General features: G+C 38.8%; 2 protein-coding genes across 2 annotated transcripts; both read right to left on the bottom strand.

Annotated features, from left to right (window-relative positions):
- Positions 1–3293: 3293 nt before the first annotated feature.
- Positions 3294–11937, bottom strand: LOC105387001 (serine protease inhibitor 88Ea). Its single transcript, XM_038108464.2, has 8 exons — positions 11719–11937; positions 7581–7881; positions 7078–7245; positions 6236–6497; positions 5900–5998; positions 4789–4919; positions 4173–4299; positions 3294–3804 (listed from the first exon to the last, which is right to left on the bottom strand). Exons 2-8 carry the CDS (start codon positions 7872–7874, stop codon positions 3644–3646), a joined length of 1242 nt encoding a protein of 413 aa, XP_037964392.2. The 5' UTR covers positions 7875–7881; positions 11719–11937; the 3' UTR covers positions 3294–3643.
- A 1130-nt stretch (positions 11938–13067) lies between these two features.
- LOC105392064 (cytosolic non-specific dipeptidase) lies at positions 13068–19367 on the bottom strand. Its single transcript, XM_038107855.2, has 9 exons — positions 18935–19367; positions 18530–18727; positions 18185–18446; positions 17460–17607; positions 16070–16170; positions 15344–15474; positions 14223–14345; positions 13595–13753; positions 13068–13260 (listed from the first exon to the last, which is right to left on the bottom strand). The coding sequence occupies exons 1-9, from the start codon at positions 19355–19357 to the stop codon at positions 13210–13212; spliced, it is 1596 nt and encodes a 531-aa protein (XP_037963783.2). The 5' UTR covers positions 19358–19367; the 3' UTR covers positions 13068–13209.
- Positions 19368–21360: the final 1993 nt, after the last annotated feature.

Below are 21360 nucleotides of genomic sequence, written 5' to 3'. Positions count from 1 at the left end.
CCTCATAAATTCATAAATGTATGAGTATAAATCCATTAATTTATATTCCAGAAATGACTAAGGTACACATAAACTACGAAGTGTATTGCCCTCAATACAGGTTTGAACGAAATTATGGGGAATAAATTCCATACTTTAGTGCTTGGCCCGAGCAGCCAACTCTGGAAAGCTTCACAGTTTAGGATAAAGGGCAGAAGTTAGCAAATACGCACATTATCTGTAAATTGGTAGTCCGTAAAGACCACACACTAAGCCCTAAGCTAAATGTAGAACTTTTCCGAGAATGTAAAACGCTGTTAAAATTAAAGGCTACGCCTCTGACCCTTGGCTTCGTATAAGTGGATGTGGTCATTGCGTGGCGAGGGAGAAGCCACCAGGGCCGCAGCGAGGGAATGAGAAGCCACCACTTCTCATGTACGTCTCACGAAAACGACTACTCTAGCCTTCAAGTTTACTTCTTGGCTTGTCGACTACAAACACTAGGACTATGGTTTATCACAGCAGTGGTAAGAGGGTTCGCCAGATTTGTTGTTAGTTTCTGACTACTCAGGGTATCAGGATACGCGATATAAGGTGATGGCTCCTTTTGTGCGTCTTGGTAAAATATGCTGAGTCATTGGATAAAGCTTAAGTTGAAAAAGCCGATCAAAATACCTATAGTAAGAAATCAAAATTACATAATAAATCCATGATAGAGTAAACATTTCAGATGACAGACATCACAATGTCTAAGTCCAGGTCCGGCCCTGCCCAGCAGTCACAACTCGCAGCCATCACTCGATGAGGTGAACACGCGTGTGCGGCTTGTAGCGTTGTAGCTAGTTGTACCAGCATGGCTTTCTCCTCTGATGGGCCGTCAATCATCATAAATTTAGGAGAAACACGCAATTAGCCGACAGACATTAGAACCAAGTTTTTTTAAACCAAGTTGAATACATTAGGCAACTATCAAGGTCAAATTAAAACCGGACACAGGATACGATTAGCAAATTGTGTGTACAAAATAAAAATTGTATCTACTTACTGCCGCTAATACCTACTCGTACCCGCAAAAAGTATGTCACTTGTTAAAAAACTAGCGCCATTATTTTAAATTGGTGAAATATTAAATGCTCTAACCAGCTTATTCAAAAAGATCGTGTCAGCATCAGTAATTGAATTAAACCTAAAACGTAGTTATTAATTGATTACTGACACTTTCCTCAGTGTGCCATTTTGGATATCGAATGTTCACCCACATGCAATATTCAAGACAAATGTCGTCTCCAGTGAGGAATCGAACCCGGGCCCTTGAAACAATAGCTAAGGTACGTATATACCTATATTTATACATGTAAGTACCTACCTACCCATGCTTTTTATATTGCACCGAAATGTAGAACTGAACTTTAGTTAGCAGATGGGTTTTCTTTAAACATTCCATCGCAAAACTTACTGTTAATGGATGGAAATTAATCGTTTTAAGAGGTGTAAAGTCATATCGATTAGCTTGGAATGCTTTATGAGTACAATTAGGTACCTTCCTCGAGATGCCACATTACGCAGGAATCATGATTATTGCTTAAGGGTATGTTATTTTGTCTGCAAAAACAAAAAAAATACTTCTGCACGATCTTTTAAAATGTTATTAAAGGTAAGTATAAATATTGTACCTAATCCAAAGAATAATCTCACTGCTTATGACAATAAATAAATTAAATTATTCCTTTGGTTTAAAAGACAATATAAAATATTGTTATTGCAGCATGCTCTACCTAAAAATCCTGGAATTCTGGCTTTTTATGAATTGTCAAAGCATACATGATGTTTAGCATGGTGAGATACGTAGGTAATGAATGGTGGTAGTCGGTAAACTACAAAATTTAACGACACTGCCTCTTAAGACGTATGTGGTAGGTACCGGCATCCCGGCCATATGTCAGGAATGCGTATGGCTAATTATTCGTTGACAAAACGAGCCAGCCCGACTGGTTGCCCGCACGGCCTATCGGGTGATTTCACAGCTATTTGTCGCATCTGAGATTGAAAGTGCGCTTCTGCCTGCTTCCTTAATTACTAGGCTTTCCCTTATCATAAGTGCCTGGCGTTTATGTCATTGGGAAGTGTAAATAATACAACTGAGAAACACACAATTTGCATACCTTACAAGGCGGTTTAATCTTGACGGTCCAGAAAAGCAATAGATTGGCAAGTTTGTAAACTGTTGATAATTGAGAGATAACAAATAGTTTATGGGCAATTTGGTTTGTTTGTAATTATTTTCTATTCAATAGCAATAAAATTGAAATTGCAATAGGTAATCAGGGTAATGGATTGGAAAATTTGAAAGATACAGGTGCCGTAATATACAACATTCAGATCATTCGTCCGACTTGCCGTGAGCACAATCTTTATTTGCTCGTGCGATAAATGAGAGGAACCTCGTGTCGTAGCAACTAGGCATCACTCTATAAGACGAAAAACGAAGTGTGGGAGCGCTGCTGCGCGAACCACGAGTTGTATTAAACGTGCCGATTGCATGACAGCTCTCGTTCGATCGTTTTTCGTCAGTGTAGCTGTAGAGTAACCCTCGTACCTTATTTGCGTTCGGTGAGACTTAGGCACTTTGTAACTGACCACTTCCGATCCACCATCCGAAATGCTTATCCTATCACTACGCTTACTTAGCCAATCCAGCAGCAGTTTGTTACTTAAATGGTAAGAAGATGTTGAATATTAAATCGCGGTTGTTTCATAAAAAAGAATTCAACGGGTGTCCATACATTCATAACTCTTCATGTTTAATTATTTGCTCGCGCATTGTATCATGCATTGTAGGTAAGTAAGTAGTAGCAAAACACTGGAGGAAGTTAGCTTAGTGAATTTACACGATTGAAGAAGAAGAAGTAAGAAGTAAGTCAGTTATTTTATTTATACTTTATAGTTGTCTCCGAGATAGTCTGGAAGAAATACTTACAGTAAAGGGCCGCCAATGGTACCGTCGATGAGGATTTACTTTTGTAATTTCTGTTGTAGCGATATACTCGTATGTTTTAGTCATAAAGTTTGTGTTCAATAAAGTATTATCTATCAATATTGCATTCTTTGAGAGACAAGCGTAGGCGTGAGTAGGTATGTATTGAAATCATCTGCAGCCTGTAGACTACAGGGTAAAAACCGTCAGTGTTACTTCCTGTTGGCAGGTCTGCGTAGTCGATACGACGTACTGAGCCACAAATCTAGTCCAGTGTCTGTGGTAAGGTGGAAATAATTATTATTCGCGTTTGCACTTCCAATGCTAATATAAAAATACATTTAAATTTGGTATAATTTGTATTTCAGAAATCTTATTACATACAAAATAAAAATACCTAACTTATTAGCTAATTGAAAAAGGAATGTTTGTTTGAATAAGTGAATAAATAACATTCACTTTTTGATAATAATTGTAACGATCTCATTTATGAATTAGGTGCGGCTTGGAAAACAACGTTTGGACGGTTTGGAAGTAAGTATTGGTCTTTTACGTTTTATATAAGAAACGTACAGTATACCTACAGTATTTATTAAATTAGGTAAAAAAATAAAATATTTATTCCAAATTTCAACATAAATACAATAACTATTGCTTTACTACCTTATTATCTTAACTAAACTATAACATCTACTTCTTGGGGTCACGGTAAATGCCCATAAACAAGACAGAGTTGGTGGGTCGTTCATAGAGAATGTAGACGAAGGGGAAGTTGGCCACGAAGCGCGCCGGCTCCACGGGCCGCGACGACCGGAAGCCGAATATCGCCGTCGCCGCCGCCGCTGTAGTGCCTGAAAGAGATAGATAATAGATAATCGCTTATTTGTACCATAAATAACTTGCTGAAAGCATGGAATTAAAAGTTAAAGCTTTGAAAAGTCGTAATTAAGATATTAGGCCACTAGAAAAATAGTTTAGAGGAACTTTAGAACTGATTTTTTTTTGGAGTCATAGATAAAAACTACGAAATTTCTGGTGCAGGTTTTGCTTGAACCTTGCCAATGAAGATGAACCAACCATTTGCATAAATGAATAAATCTAGCCATTTGGAATAAATTGGTAAGTACGAGTGCAATTGGCGATCTATTATAACACTGGACGATCAGCACTCTCAAATAATCTCCAATAGGCTATAAATTAGCAGTAAAGTCCAACGCACCTTCCTCGTCGAGTGTGATCTTGGCCTTGTGGATGGCGTCGTCGAACACGACGTCCCGCTGGCTGGTCAGCGAGGAGAAGTTCGCCTTCCCGTCGAACAGGTCCCCGGCACCAATAGACTCTAGCACCTGCGAATATGCAACGAATAATAATAAGGAGCTCGAGGTAGAGTTGGACAACATAAAATCTACTACTGTATATAGGCCTCTCCCAAGGACCACCACAACACTCTAGGGCGCCCTCAACCAGCCGCTATCGGCTTCTAGTCTCAGGTTGTTAAATTAAAAGCAAGCTGAATTCGCATTTGGATTCGAATCTTCGCTCGAGAACGTGTTTACCCCACCGGTCAAAATTTCTTCGACTTAAATGCCCAGACCACTTCCACTTCAGGGATTAGAAGATATACGACGATAATTAATGAAATATTGCTATATGTCTTTGCCGATCGGTAGGACTCTCTCCATTATCTCAGCGGTGGATGCAACTACACACTAAATAAATAAATACATTTCTTGTATATGCTAACTAACTCTAGATGTATGATCATTGCACTACTATGGACTTCCTCTGAAAATCAGTTAATATTATATTATAATATGATCGAAAAGTTGACTCACTCCTCTCAGCGGCAGTTCCCTCTCGATGGTGAACTTGGGTATCTCGACGAGCACCTCGCGGCTCATGTAGGACTCCTCCACCACGGCCGCCAGCCGCTCCGGCGTCAGGTTCGCTATGATGTTCGTCACTCCTGGAATGGCAGGGGAAAATTACTTAGTAGAGGTTACGGACTACGCGTCCTTTAGAAATATAATAGTTAATAAAAGAGGTTAGTTTTCAGCCCCAGTGTAAACGGTTTTATCTACAGAGGTCGCAGGTGCTCTTGACTTGCCAATGTTAGATAGATACACGGCTAATTGCACTTGTTTTAATTAAGGGAATTTGGGTTCAGAATATAAAGGATGAATTCCTAGTCTTGAAATAGGCCTCAATCCAAGACTAATGAAGTGATTGATTGTTCTTTGATAATATTCAACCACCGGGGGCTTGATCAGGCACCTTCATCAATCATAGTTAGTGATCCGATATTTATGTTGGACGATAACTATTATATTGATGTACTCGTATATGCCAGCCGTGTTATCATAATTATAACTCTCATACTTGAGATATTTTCAAACATTACCATATCTTGATGACAATATAATTGCTGTGTTCCTCAATCAATATAGGTATAGTAGTATTTTACACATAGTAAGTTTCTTCAGCGGAAATAATTACAATAAATATACCTACCTACTTACAGACAGCTAGTAATTAGGTAAAGAAGGTATTCATATAATTTACATACCTAAGCTTTATTTATGGCAAGCTCTAATGTACAATATACCCTCAGTGATAATAAATAATTGCAGTATTATCATTATCTTCTACTATCAGTTTCAATAACTGTAATTACCGAAGATCGTACTAAAAGAAGTAAAGAGATGTGGTTTAAACTACTACACGCGCAAGCAATGAATAAGTTCCAGTGACATAGCAAAAATTACTCCTAATCGGAAAAGGCTAGCTTAATGACACCGTCCTAATATTACCAACTAAAAACGTTACTGTTGTTGTCAAAGGTAAAAAAAATTTAACCATTTTGTGTCGGCATTTTGTGGGTGAAACTCTATAAAGACCGCCTGGTATCTCATAGAGGGTGTTAGGTGAAAATTCTTTGTGACTGACCTTCCTTCATGGAGTAGGGCGGCAGGAAAATGTACATGCTGATGTCGTTGCCCTTGTAGGGCAGCTCCAGAATCTGCGCGCCGAGGTCTTCGTTCACGGCTGGGAATAGGCAAAGAAGCGCATAATATACATAATAGGTGTTATAAAAACAATAATCTCAAACTTGAAAAAGCATAAAGAGTCATTTCTTTTCACGAATTCCAAAATTCGTATGACAATTTTTTACCAGAATAACAAACTTCGTGGCAAATAGTCTTGTCGGCGATAAGAATATTGAAATAAATTAATATAATCTAGTCAAGTACTTAAAACTATTTTTAAATACTGAAAACTTACTGTAATGGAAAGACCCCTTCTGCTTCATAAACGGCACCAAAGTTTGACGGGTCTCAGACACGTAGAAGACATCCTTCTTGGTCCTCTCAGCCGGGAACTTGGACGCCCAGACACCCTTGAAGTACGCAGCATTGGCCAGCACCAGCTTGGTGGACTGACCAATCCCGTCCTCGGGAATCAGACTCTTAATGTTGTCCTTGGTGACTCTCGCCACCCATTGGTTGATGTGCTCGCGGGCTTCCGTCGGTGCGTTTTGGAAATCCTGGAATAATATTGAAATTGCAGGTAAGTAAAAACAAAGATATTAATTTCGTAATGTAATAAACCTTAAATTTTCTAGGATACTCAAGAAGGTGGTAAATAATAGAAACGTTTATTAAAATGTGTGACAGATGCAGACATTTGTCAAGAACTTTCTTTTTCACAGTCACCCGTTTAATTCTTTTGTATAGAGCAACCACGTTTCAAGTCTTTTTTTGTTTCAATATTTTATGAACTGCGTTTGCTGCTTTTTTAATGCACTTATCTTTTCTGGTCAACCTTATTCTAAAAAATGAAGAACCTTTCTCAAATAGCTTGTGAGATGTAAAGTTTTGAAGCTATTTTGATGTATAATATTTATACTGCCACCAATTCTTGACCCCATCCCCCTCTACAGTTTAAATCACAAAGGTTCTCACCAGCCACTCCAACTCATCATTAAAGAAGTCCCTGGCGCACGGCGCTATTTCCAGCGACTCCTCCACGAACAGGTAATCAGCGCTCGCGATATCGTAGGTCGCTGTTGTGAATTTTATACTATAATTTTTTACTTCTATCCCCTACAACACAAAGTTCCTTACCAGTGGCTCCATCTCTTCATTAAAGAACTCTTTGGTACACGGCGCCAAGTCCAGTGAATCCTCCACGAACAGCTTGTTGGCACTGGAGAACTCGTAGCTGTCGCTGTTGTTGTTGTTGGCTCGCGACCACTTGTCCGACTTGTAGGCCGACATCAGGCTTGCCTTGTCCTGGAATGTAGAGGATGTGGTGGGTTAGTAAATCAAAAGTAAGTAGTAAAGTAGATTATCCACTTTAGTCGGTATCCTTGGGGTTTTTTTGGGTTTGTTAACTATATAATGACCGAGTTAATAATCATGTTCAATCGAACAAATAGCTATTTAAAACTGTCATTCGTAAAATGAGTGATGATAATACTTTCTGAACATCTTTCCTTGTTAGGAACTCCCAACTTCACATCATAAATGCTCACGAGCGTTTAACAAGGACCAATAATTATACTATGCAATAGTCCAAAACAACTATATATTGTAATCACTATATGACGTGTCTGAAGTGTACTCACCAACTTCTCATCAATCACCAACGCTTCCCTTAAAGACTCGACAGTGCTGCCTCCAGCGGAGAAGTACGCCAACAACAGCGACTGATACACGGAGAACGGAGAGAAGAAGATGTTGTCTTCTGGTACAGCCTTATTGATGGCATTGAACACGTTTAAAGTGAACTCCAGCTGTCCTCGGTACAAGGAGGTTCGAGCTTCGGGTAGCGCCTTCTTGCCTGAAGTGTCGTTGCTGGAGAAACACTGCCCGGCGGCTGATGACGCCATTATCAGTGCGGATAGAACGCCTATTAACATTTTGATGCTGTAAAGAAACAAATATATTTTTATTAAATAAGTATTTGTTTTCAAAACTAGTACGCAGTTTGTATTGTGGTGAGATATTATGTTGGAGAGTGGACAGGTAATATTTGACTTCAGAATCAGCCGCAATAACTATAAATAATAGATTTCAGCCGAGTTTGACTGAAGATCCGACTAGCCCAAGACCAAATCGAAATTAAGATGTGTTTGGTTAAGTAAACTTACTAAAAAACGTTATGATACAACTGTTCAACTACATTCCAGGTACTTAAAAAAAGTGTGTAGGGACATTGTTATTTGTTCAAATGTAGAGATAGATTCAAATCATACCACACAGTAGGTATGTACTATGCACATAGATATCTAAGTTTATGTAGGTACATTGACATTGCTTGTAAATTAGGAGGATAGCATGTAGGAGGATAATTATTGTAGTTGTCGTCAGTATTACGTGTATTACGAACTGTTATGTGGCAGGGTCATTAGTTTATGCCATTCTGTACACATGTTTACAGATCTAAGTTAACATACAAGGATGTATTTAAATGAGGAAATAACAAAATTGTGTCAGTGTTGAGACTGTTGAGTGTTTTCATAATATCCTACAACCTACAGGTAGGTAGGTAGGTATATTGGGATGGCATTATCCACGGTGTTAATTACCAATGATAATTCCTGCCAAATAATTTTACAAGTGTTGCGCACGATCGTCGATATTCTACGGCCATAAGGCCGTCATTATTGTAAGGTCTTCAACGGTATAAAATGCTTTGCGAAAATGAGTAAGCTCAGAGTAGACGTAGGTATAGGTATAGGTACTATAGATGACTACGAAGCTGGGCCAGTAGTCTGCACATCGCTTTCTCTTCTCAGTGGACACGTCTAACAGTGGGTGACCGCTACGCTCGTGATCGATCATGCTTCATTTTGTCTGGCTTATCTGTTTTGGCTCCGCTGACCTCGTCCTAAACCTCAATACGTCAATGAGCGTCGCGGACAGAGCCTCAGACGGGTGACCTGGATTCAAGATGGCCGCTCCATGCAGGGAACCCGTAATGAGCTGTACATTTTAGGATGAGGATGCTGAATACCTAACCTTTTATGTTGGTTGCTATTATTCTAACTAGTTATTTATATGTATAAGATTGGCATATATTAATAACACACCGATTGGAAATAGTACCTACAACATAATTAGGATCGATATTTGCATAAGTTACTTACTAAGTGCAATTCACTACATTGATAGCAAATTTGCATAAATTAATTAGTTAAAAGTAATAGCTGACCGACATCTAATCTCGTTAATTACAGTTGCAAAGCAGTGTAGTAATAGATCCAGTGATACCTGATTAGCTAAGCATTACGCTCGCAGGGCTACCAATTGAACAAAGGACTCCGTTTATCATAAATCAATCTTGGTAATGCCCCCTCCATGTCGCTAGGAAGGAAACCATGTCGACCTTGCATTAGAAACATTTACAAACACATTAGCGATAAGAAAATAGTCCCTTATTTGAGCATTACACATTTAAATTGTTCATACGAGTCATCGCGGATGATCGCGAGGGAATTCCAGCCACTGCACACATTACTAACTGAACGTTAAATAAATATGAGCTCGAGTGTTGTGGAGAAAGCTGACACCTCGTCATCAGCCGGTTGTGCAACGCGTCGGGCGACTGATCGCTCATTGTTGTTCTGAATGACGTCACGCGTGGGATTCATAACAACAAATAAAGCACACAATTTTACCTACCTACTTCAATTTTTGCGCAAGAAAATCTTAACTTCAAAGGCACCCTAACATTGAAACAAATCGTTCCGATCTGCACCATTTATAATGGATATGTAACGGATGGAAATGTGGCGTTTGAGTTGGAAATTCCGGTTGTCGCAACAATGGCTGGCGACCTCTGCGCCGGCCTCGCGGTGCGGATACTGGAGCCGTGACTCAGGGGACTGCACACGATCAGTATTTACCAACAATTTCGCTGGAGTGTTTTCCCAACTGCTGTGCAACTATCAGCGTTTGTCTTATTAGAAATTATCTGTATTGCGACAAATATAAGTAAATTGAAAATATTATAATTATTATTGAATCTGAAATCTTCTTAAGTATGTCTTAGCTGAGACCTAAAGGCTAGCGTAGTACTATCATGGTAGCCATGAAGAGTCAAATTTAAACTTGATTAATAATAATTTTAGACGATTTTAAAGTGACCAAATGAAAACAGGAATAGAAAAAAGTGCCTAAACTTCAAGTTTGTAACATTACCTCTTAATCAACCTTACTTATACTGGTACAAATACAAATAAGGCCTTGCTTATACGCAACTTTTGCATAAGAGCGTACGTTGAGTGCCGCTGACCGTCGTTACGGAATACCAACTAGTCTGCAAACCGTCACCGCTGTGTTCTTTGTTTATTTCTTTAAAATAACTGTCCAAAAGTTATAATATTGGAAACAAAAGAAAAATAATCCTAACCTAAGTAGGACTTCATAGATATATGAACCTAGGCTAGGCTAGGCTATTAAATGAGTTCAACATACTTGTTGATATTATTATGTACTTAAAAGCTTCGACTTGTGGAAAACATGGGAGATTTTGTCGAAATAATTCCATAATTAAGTTGGTACATGAATAGCGTTAGGGAGAAATTACCTCCTCATAGAATACCTCATCAAAGCTTTATGGGCTACGTCATATCACGTTTATAGAGGTTTCGAGTGCTTATCCACCAGAGATGTGCTTTGCTAAATTGCTATAGATGCGTTTTATAAATTCCAATCATATTCATTGGTCCACATAAAAGTCAAAGTCAAATGGTTTAATCGACGTAAAATTTTACAATTATTTGTCGATAGTCATCCACCACCATTTCACAAAGGCCCCGTCATTGAGGAGGAAAGAAATGGCGAAAGAAACTCCTCGAGCATATTTTCAACTTTATGCTTATATCTATTACAATTTTTACTTATATTTTTATTTTTACATAGCATATAGCAATGTTGGGATCGGGTTTCTTTCATATCATCCTAGCATAGCTGCATATTCTATCTCTGGTGGAAATACCATTACTCTAGTATCCGTAATCATAATCTTCTTGAATGTTAGGGTAACATGATAGGCAACTGAGATTATTTCTAATGTTTTATTTAGAATGGATAAAAAGCCAATCCATTGGACAAAAAAGGCCTAAATCCCTTCCTTGATTGGAAGGAGACCGTGATGATGATGATGATTTAAATTGGATTGGCATAGCATTTTCTTTCATAGCTTCTAGGTAGGTAACTTGTATACTTAAATATATTGATATGTTTTTTTTAAAATACTTACCGTATTTTTTTATTTAATAGTGACGTAGAGTCATAATCTTTCCATATAAAGGTATTATTTTTTGTTTATATCAAGCGTGTCAAACAACGTATTGGTTGCGAAAATTCGTCATAGTAAATTAGAAAGCGTGCGCCGTATACAGTACACTCCGGGTCACCGCCGCCGCCGCCGCCGCCGCCGCCGCTGCTCAGCGATCGTAGGATGAACATACAGTAAAACATTAAACAAAAACAATCCTATCCCCGTCCCTAACTTATGGTAGGTATAGGTACCATCATCATCATCATTAGATTGAAATAACTGTATGTAGGTACCCAAGTTTGGTAATGAATGTTATGATGCATCTTGCGTGCACCGAGATAAACCGGCCGAAGTTAATTAAAGAATCAAAATGTTGCCTACGTACTTAATTACAGCTGGACGTACCTGTAGCAACTAGAATCCATCAGAACTATAATTAACTCGTAATACCAACAAAATATTCAAAGTTAACTCACCAATTAGGAATCGAACCACGTAACACCAAAACAAAGCGATGAGCAGCTTGTTACATAAAGAATCTTGATTGTGTTTCGATGATGCTAATGAAACGTCCCGTTACTCGAATGAAAATAAACTTGTGTGATAGTTATGTTCGAGTGTGGAGGAAATACCGCGCCGGTACGTAGTGGCGGGCCGCTGCACGCTCGCTGACTGAATGGGGCCTGCCCGCTCTTCTTTCAAGTTGGCTTTGTTAAACTGGTACTGGAAACCAACATATCTGTTCTCCTCTGATAGGCCTTATCGTGGCGCAGTACGGACCATTGTGGCTTGCGAGAGCGCAGCCGACAGCTGCCTAACCGCCACCGGCGAACCTCGCAGGTAAAATGAAAACATAGGCACTGACTTTTTTTAATTCGCCCACACACAATACGTATATTTGAGAATATAGTCTCAGCATATGGGATATGTGATCGCGGGAACTTTATTGGTGTGGTGTGGCGTACACATACATAATGACAATGGGTGTATTGTAACCGTAATTTTCTAATTCATTGTGACGGGGAAAAGGGAAATTCTCATTGAAAATACTCATTACTCACCTAATCCCATGCGTGTTGAAGTTTGTAAAGTTTACTGTTTAAATTATGAAGGAGAATAATGATATTGGAATAAAATATGCAAAAGTATTAAATAACAACTTTTATTATGCGAAAAATATGTAAATAAATCAAAAACTGGAACGAATTTTATACATATGACTCGTATAAAAAACACAAAATAATGTATGTGCAAGTTATCTTTGTTAATAAACTGATACAAGGTGTTATAGTATAAATCAATTGAAGGCTCATTTTATAACATATTTAAGAAATATTGACTTAAATTTTAAGGCACAGATAGGTTTATTTCATAGATTACTCTATAATTTGATCATACAAATATCGTGCCTCGTTACAGTCTTATTTAAATTGCAATCTCATATTTTACAATACAACGTGACTAATTTTATAAACAAAATATAAATAAATGTTTAAAAAACTCATAATTTTGTCTATTATTCATTAGTCATGTCGTACTGTGCGCTTTAAGAATGTACAAATAGGAACTACATGGTACTACTACATAGCAGATGACAATGAAATAGATTACGCTTGTATCACACCATATAACTTTTTCATACATAGGCGATTTCCTGAAGCGTTTAGCGCCTTAGATGTGAACATTTCATACACATACAAACACAATGTACGGCATTTTTAAAGTATTTACCTTACGGTGCGGTGGCACTGCCGAGTCACTTTACCAACAAACTATACCACCGCTTTATTGTCATTTTTCATTGACCCAATTTTGTTCCTTTGAAGGCATCATGGTATCATTGAATTCACTGAATATTGTACACAGAGTAATGTTCTCGTATAGATTGCGATTATACGCACCGAAGACGTATATAACAATGAACAATAAATGCAATTACGTATGATATGAATACTTATAGTGTATGTTTACTTCTTCAGCAGACCGACTTCATGGAGGTACGCAGCAAAGAGCTTGATCTGGAACAAAAAAATAGATGTAAACTATATTATAAACTATAAATAAATGTAAACTTTATTATTAAAAAAACTATTTAGGCGAAAGTTTGTGAGTGTGTATGTTTGTTACTTCTTCACGTCAAAACGACTGAACCGATTTTAACGAAATTTGGTATGGAGTTAGCTGAGACCCTGGATAAACACATAGGCTACTTTTTATCCCGGAATTCTCACGGGAAAACTTTTTAAGGCTAAGCGACACTCGCGGGAACAGCTAGCACAAGTATAAGGTAAAGCTTTTTAAGGCTATGCGAAGCTCGCTGGAACAGCTAATATAAGTATAAGGTGCACTCACGCCCTCGATGTAGTTGCGCACGTTGAGCTTCTCGTTCTGCGAGTGCGCCATGTCGTCGCCGGCGCCCATGGGCAGCAGCAGCACGTTGCGCGCCGACGCCTCCTGCAGGCTGATCGTCACCGGGATCGAGCCGCCCTCGCGGGACATGTCCGGCTCCGTCTGGGGATGAAGTTAGTAATTAGTTTACTTGCTCACCATCACCAAGGTGACATGAACCTAAATGTACTACACGCTAAGAAATTGTTTATCTGCCAAAATTGGAGCTGTGAAGTCATTGGGTAAAAGTATATACTGCGGAGTCTGCGGAGGAGTTGCTACTAGTGTACAAACAAAATATGGTATGACAGGTAATTTCATTATTAATCTATCCTCTCGCTTGATTTCGCGATTGTAACAAACGGTACTTAGTTTCCTAACGAATTTCGACCATGATTTACAATATTGAAATCGGTAAAGTGCACACGACGGCCAATGTTTCTGCATAAAACACAAGTGGGCCCTGTATCATAACTCTCATACTACCGGAAGACCGTCTGCTACAATCACTTCACTGCAAGATCAGGTGATAAAGCCTTTCAAAGTTCACAGAAAACCTGTATTTGCGTACCATTTATAATTCCGTACATACCTGGAAGATCATCCGCACGGCGCGCGCGGCGGCCTGGTAGTGCGGGTGGCTGGGGTCCTCGGTCCACGCGCGCCCGCTCTGCGCCGTGATCTTCAGCTTGTTGGGGGACCCGCGCTCCGCCCACTGCGGGTGAATGAGGAGGTGGGTGTTAAACGTGTCAGAAAGGATTTGCTGTAGCTTGTTATATGTGACGGTGGTCTAGAGCCGTTCACGGTCTTTGAGTGTGGAGTTCGTGAGTAAATTTGTACATATTTATAAGTAGGTACATAATTATAATTATAGGATATCTATGTATAGAAGATGTCTGCATAACATCAATAGATATACATAAGCACCATATCTGGTTAAATTAAATTTTACTGATGATTTTGTAGATAACAAAGAAATGGTCGTTATAAAATAATTGCCGATTTATGAAATGTTGCATTGAACATTGTGTGAGAACACACAGTGTAATAAATCAATGAACTCAGCAGCTACATGTATTTGCGTAATATGTGTAGGTACTTGTTTGATATAAATTTAATATGATAACAGGTTAGCCACACCACACAGATATGAATGCCAGGACCACTGCTGATAACATGCTTGTAAGAACTAATTGATTTATATTCATTTGTAATGTTTATAAATTAACACACTGAAATGGTTCAATGTTTTCATCTGACTGAATTTGTACGTAATACTAATTAAATACGTAATTATGCCATCTCACGCTGTTGTGCGGTTTTAGTGGAAAATCGCGCATAAGTATTTCGCAGTTCCTGAGAGATATGGAGATAAGGAGCATACGAATATGCCAAGATGAATTTGTTACTGCAGATGCTACACTCGTGTGCCAACTGCAAATGTCCCTGTCTTAATTCACGTAAAAAATTACAACCATCTCTCAGCTTCAATCTGGCATCTTGGCTACCTTATTAGCTCATCAGCCTTAACTTATTGATACTAATATCCCATTCCACGGGGAAAGACATCTCAAAGAACCCTTATTACATTCGAATAAGGGTAGTTTTTGTTTGTATCAGATGTCTTTCCCCGTGGAATGGGATATAAAGGTATAAAAATGTGGTATCGATAAAATTAATAAATGAAAGTACCTATAGGTATCTTGTTCTGACCTTTTTGTTGAGGTAGTCCATGACGAGTTTCTCCACTTCCGCCGGCTCCTGGTGCGGCACGATGCGGATGGAGAACTTGCCGATCACCTTGCCCGGGATCACCGTCTTCGCGCCCGGCTGGAACGCCGCGCCTGCGACCGTGATATGGTGGAGATTAGGTGGATTCTTCAATGGTCAGGTTGAGTGTGGGCTTGTTCCGGATGTTGTTAATTGATAGCAATCGTGTTAGTTAGATGTGAATTCGTTATACAAATCAAATGGTAGGAATAGTACAAATTACAACAATAGTATACATGGACATTACGACAATTGCATAATCGACCTATGTAATCTAGGACAACTATATTTTTGGAGATAACAGATGGTTAACCACAATCGCCACCTACTCCCATTCCCATACATATATTTTCAAAGAGAAATAGTAAATTTCTCGCTTGCATTCAAAATATGTGAATGCAAGCGAGAAATCTGCGCGAAATATTCCCTGATTAATTACAGATTATTATTAAGTTAATTACAGATAAATTTAGGCATTAAGGTTGGTGATCTACCTATTTACACAGCGGACAGCAATACCAAGGAACCCTACTACTAATTCGCTGGCTCAGCAACCCCAAGGGAATTCTGCCATTCTTTTCTATCCTATGCCAAATCTGATCAGTCGAACACTTCCAGCTCTTTCAAGTCTTTATTGACTTAAGGACTCCTACAGCTTTACACCCGTACCTTCGATGCCGTGCAGCGACAGGCTGGGGTACCTCCAGCGGTGCATCAGCAGCTGCTCCTTCACCCCGTTGTGGGCCAGCTGGTGCGCGCCGATTGATGTCCTGCAAATAATTTACCACAGATTTACTAAGTTCACGTTCACACCAAACTGACTGTATAGACAGATATACATGCATATTCACTTTTATAAATACACTAGCACAATAAACTCCGTAACGTTCGCTCACTTTCGGCGGCTTACAGTCAGTTTGGTTTGAACACGCCCTAAAACCCCAGTCCCAGTGACCGAGTGGATGCCCAGAATGGATGTCAGCGAGAGGTAGATAGAGCTGGCGGGACGATGTGAGAGTTTTTTTTTCAGAGTAGTTAGATGTTGTACAAGAGGATGGAACAACCAATAATATTATGCTCATCAGTCAAGTGGGACAAACTATAGGCTAGGCTCTTTAAAAAAAACTAAATCATTTCAGAAAGAAAGAAAGAAAGAAACATTTATTTGACGCACTGAACAATAAAAACAGAAACAAAAAGAACAAAAGAATACAACCAAAAATATATATGAAAAAACACAAAATAATACAATATAAACAAACAAGGTTGCTGTCCAGAGCGTCAAAAAGGCACCAGCTCAGCGTGTGCTATGGCCAGAGAGGCCACAGCGCTGGTTTTCAGCTGGCCCTTAGTGTTGTGACCTCAGTCACGAACGCGAGGTATATTAACTAGGATTTCAGCTTTCCTAGTAGGTATTTATTAAATACAGCGTGGAAAAAAGCTTCGTCACATATTTTATAATAATAAATAAATAAATAAGTATCATCGTGTCAAATAAGTTTATCTCCAGATAGGCGACCTAAGGTTCTAAAAACTGAATAGTCATTGTGTACATCAATAGCAGGGTTGGAGGATCAGGCTAAGTTTGTTTTGACCTGGAGGGTTATCATTTTTTATTTATTCCTGATGATTTGGGCTATCAAAGTGGCCGTGGTTCTAATAGTTTAAGTCTTGTAACAATGATTTAGCAGTAATTTAAGGTACCTATTTGTTATTGGGTAAATATTTTGTCTTCTCGTCCAATTTCGAATGATAGTAGCAAGAATTTTATACATCTACTGTCCCCCAAAGACGGTCAAGCACGACCACCCTTTGTGGAACCTGAATCACCTTATATTATTATGTAGGTATAAAGTGCCAGATTCATTTTTCGAAAAGTGCCTAAAACACAAATGTTACCTACTACATCCTTAGATCATGGCAGCGACCTCATTAGCACATGTCTTATTTTCCTTTGGACCGATTTTTGATACTTTTGGTCATGTGCGTGTTAATTGATAAACTAAAAATAAATAACAGTTAGTGTGAGTACCTACCTAAAGTAAAAAAAATATCTTACTTGTATGCAACTGGATCAAAGTCGATGGAGGTGTACAATTTCTTCTCATCCTCAGTCATCGGGGCCACCGACTTGTACATGTCAGTAATCAAGATCTTTCCGTCCTTGTCCACTAGTTCACTCATCAAGTAAATAAGGTCAGACATTGCTGAAACAGACATACGATGACTAATGTTTTTAACGCGCCACGCCAGAATAGGTATAAGTAGTGTCTGATTTTATTGTAAGTAGGTACTTAAGTGAATTCTTTGTTGCTTTGTTTGGAGTTGTCATAGCTTTACAATTATATACATTTATACAGTTTGTATAGGTTTTATTATTTACCTAGTTTAAAATACTTTATAACTACATAATGTAGCTCAAGTTTGAGTAGAACCTCATCAGTGCATTTATCTCATTATTAAATTCATATTATCATGTTTAACAAATTGATAAACAAATAAGAATAAGAATATTTACAAAACTAGCAACTTTGTAACTAGATTAAAATATTGTCAAGTAATACAGGAATGGTTGGATCAAATTATCTCAAATCAGAATTACATACTATGATAAGATTAGAATTCATGAGATTAGATTGCAGCTAATTATTTCATCATTTGTAAAGTTCAAGATTATTGTATCCAACTTAGATAAATTACTTTCTACATACCCAAACCTCTGGGACTAAACCATGACTTTTATTAACTACTTCAGAATATAATATAAAAAAATCAGAGACACACCTTCATGCACAGTTCCTCCATAGACTCCACTGTGCAAATCCATCTTTGCACATTCCACTTCTACAAAGTAGTAGCTGATTCCTCGCAGACCATATGTGATGCATGGCTTTGTGGTGCCCAGCCAGTAGTTGTCGGAGATGCACACATAGTCCACAGAGTCAAAGAACCCTTCCGGCTTTAGCTTCTCAAATAGTAGCTCATCCAGGCCCTCTGAACCGGACTCTTCCATGCATTCCAAAATGAACTTCAGGTTTACTGGAAGCTAAAAGTGAGAATATTGTTCTGATTAGTTCTTTAAACTTTGCATTGAAAATTAGTTAATGTTATAAAAAAAGTGATACATACCTCTTCTCCAATAGCTTTGTATGCATTAATGGCATGTAGCCATCCAAGTACAGGGCCCTTGTCATCAGTGGAACCTCTACCAAATAGCTTGCCATCTCTCTCCACTAGCTCAAATGGCTCTGACAACCAGCCATCAGACTTGAGAGCTGGCTGCACATCTAAATGCCCATAAATGCATATTGTGTTCTTCTTGGGGTCCTAGGAAAAAAGCCAGACAATAATACATATAATTGAGGTTTTCTTTTTTTAATATCTATAATTCCAAGCCATTAGCCAAAAATAAGTGATGATATAAAATTGAATCTATTGTCTTACAATCGCCATCAAGCTATCATTTTATGCTGCAGCCTCATTGTTTGAAATGCTGTATATTTAATGTGTTTTATTAGCATAGAGAATACTCACATTCCCGAGGACGGAGACCAGCACCGGCGGCAGCTTGACCTGCTTCCCGTCGATAGTCTGGAACCCCACGTCGCGCAGCTCGGTGGTCGCTCCCACTTCCTTCAGTTTGTCCTGCGTCCAGTGAACCATGCGAACGCAGTCATCGCGGTATGCCGCATCACTCGATATTGATGGAATAGCTACCGCTTCTTTCAGAAGTTGCTTGTAAGACTCCACATTCTCATCTACGTGCTTGAAGATTCTAGGCAGCAGTTTATCGTTACTTGACATTTTAGTTGCTTCACAAGCTTTTGAATAATGACAACGGGGCGGACGACAGGCTTGGAGGCTCGCCTGAGTGATTCTGCTTTGTAATCTAAAATCCGGCTGTATGAAGCTATAGCAAATAGCAGAAATTGATCGTTTTAGTATGAATCGCGACATTTTCGTTCATTCGTATGGTGGTGATGACACTGACAGTTGACAGTGACAGTATGACAGCTGTTTCCTGTCAAAATCATGTGGGTTGAGTAATCAGAAGAATAACTAAGCCTCTAAGGTAATAAAAAAGATGACAAATTAAGGTTTTTGAAGATTTAAGTACAAATCTGTATTTATATGGTAAATTTATCACTTTCAAATGATGAAAAAATCTCACAAACTTGCACTGTTTCAACTTGCCAAGAGCGCTAGGCCGTTATTATGCTGACCGACACACCACTCACGACCATAGACTATTATACACTATACTCCTCAGTAACTGACATCGATCATGTCATTCTATCGCTCACATTCTCATCCGGTCCAGGGTCCGGCAAAATTCAAAAAAATAAATGTTTTCGTACATTTGGAAAATTAATTTACAAGTAGCTAAAAAAAATCAAAAGGTAGGGTAAAAGTACTAGTAACTGGCAGTTTAAGCGACTAGCAACACAAAAAAATATATTAAAAATAAAGTATTGGCCTGATTTAAGCACTGGTAGGCTTGAATTACTGGGAATAAGATGACGAACAATTATAGGCATAAATGGTAAAGATATATGATTAATATTCGATTTTAATGAAGTTTTTATCCACTACCCCCAAAAAACCTAGTAACTGGCAGTAAAAATTAGTAACTGTCACATGATGTTTCAGTAACTGGCACCTTTTAAAAAATCATGCAATTAGGTCAATAAGTACTCTAAAATCAATAATATATTTGATATTAGGTAATGTACAATTACCTGTCTAGGTTCTGTACCAGTAAGACTCAAAATCACCGTTGTAATGGTCTACTTCTACGACAAAATGGCAGTACAAGTATGCGACGAATCGTGGGTCCATATGAATGCAACAAATCCAGAAACCCTTGGATTTGGAAACGAAAATGGAGAAAGCAAATGCTTGTGGACCTTGATGTATTCATTCAGCAGCTTGGGAGAAGTGACCTGGCTAAGTTGAAGACTGCTGACGGTAGTATAGTTGCCTCTAAGCTGAAATTTCTTGCGGAAATTGAAGGTTTTTAGGGCTTTCAGCTTCACATGCTCTGGGTAAAGACAGAATTAGTACAGCTCTTCTGAAAGCTATTACTATCCTCGAACAGCTTCAGAAGCTCTTTAACCAATTTTGTTTATAAGTCATGTTTTCAAGCTGTTTTATAAGGTCATCACGAACCATGTTTCTATCAAGTTCTTCAAGGACTATAAGAAAGCCTTTGATTCCATTTAGACCTGGGCAGTTCTGGAATTCCCTCGTTGTAACATGCATAGCGGCCTTAATGCAGCAACAGTATATTATGTCTAGCTTGGACAGTCTATTCGACTAGGCAGAAGGAACTTCGAAAACGAAGCTGTAAGGTGCATAAAACAAAAAATGTATTACTGGATTGGACTGCATAAGGGAAGATTTGACAAATTTTCACATAAATGCCTGAAGGCAAAGGTCTTCAGTCAATGCGTCTTACTGGTGATGACGTATGGATCATAGACGTGGACACTGACGGTTGGACTGGTCCACCGATTCAAAATCGATCAGCGGGCATTGGAAAGATTGGTGGTTCTTTGAAGGACCATATCAGAAATAAGGTAATCCGTAAGAGAACTTGAGTAACCGATATAGCTCTTAAATTCTGTATGCTCAAGTGGCATTAGGCAGGCCATAGGTGCCGAAGAACCGATGACCAGTGGAGCCAACGAGCTCTAGAGTGGAGACCACGAACAGGCAAGGGTAGCGGCAGATACCTTTGGGTCAGCTGAACAAACGACCTTATAAAGCTGACCGGCAGTGGCTGGATGAGGAAGGTCGAGAACAGAGTGCAGTGTCACTGCTGGCGAGAAGTCCAGCAGTGGACAATTACAGACTACTGTAGATTGCCTTGATTTTAGTGATTTTTCTGAAAAGAAACATGAAAGAAATGTTTACCGCACCAGTAAGTGCCAGTTATTGGTGCGTAAAAAAATGTATGC

This window comes from Plutella xylostella, chromosome 15 (genome assembly GCF_932276165.1).
Source record: "Plutella xylostella chromosome 15, ilPluXylo3.1, whole genome shotgun sequence".
Lineage (NCBI taxonomy): Eukaryota > Metazoa > Arthropoda > Insecta > Lepidoptera > Plutellidae > Plutella > Plutella xylostella.
The sequence above is the reverse complement of the archived record's forward strand: the minus strand, read 5'-3'. Positions and strand labels throughout refer to the sequence as shown.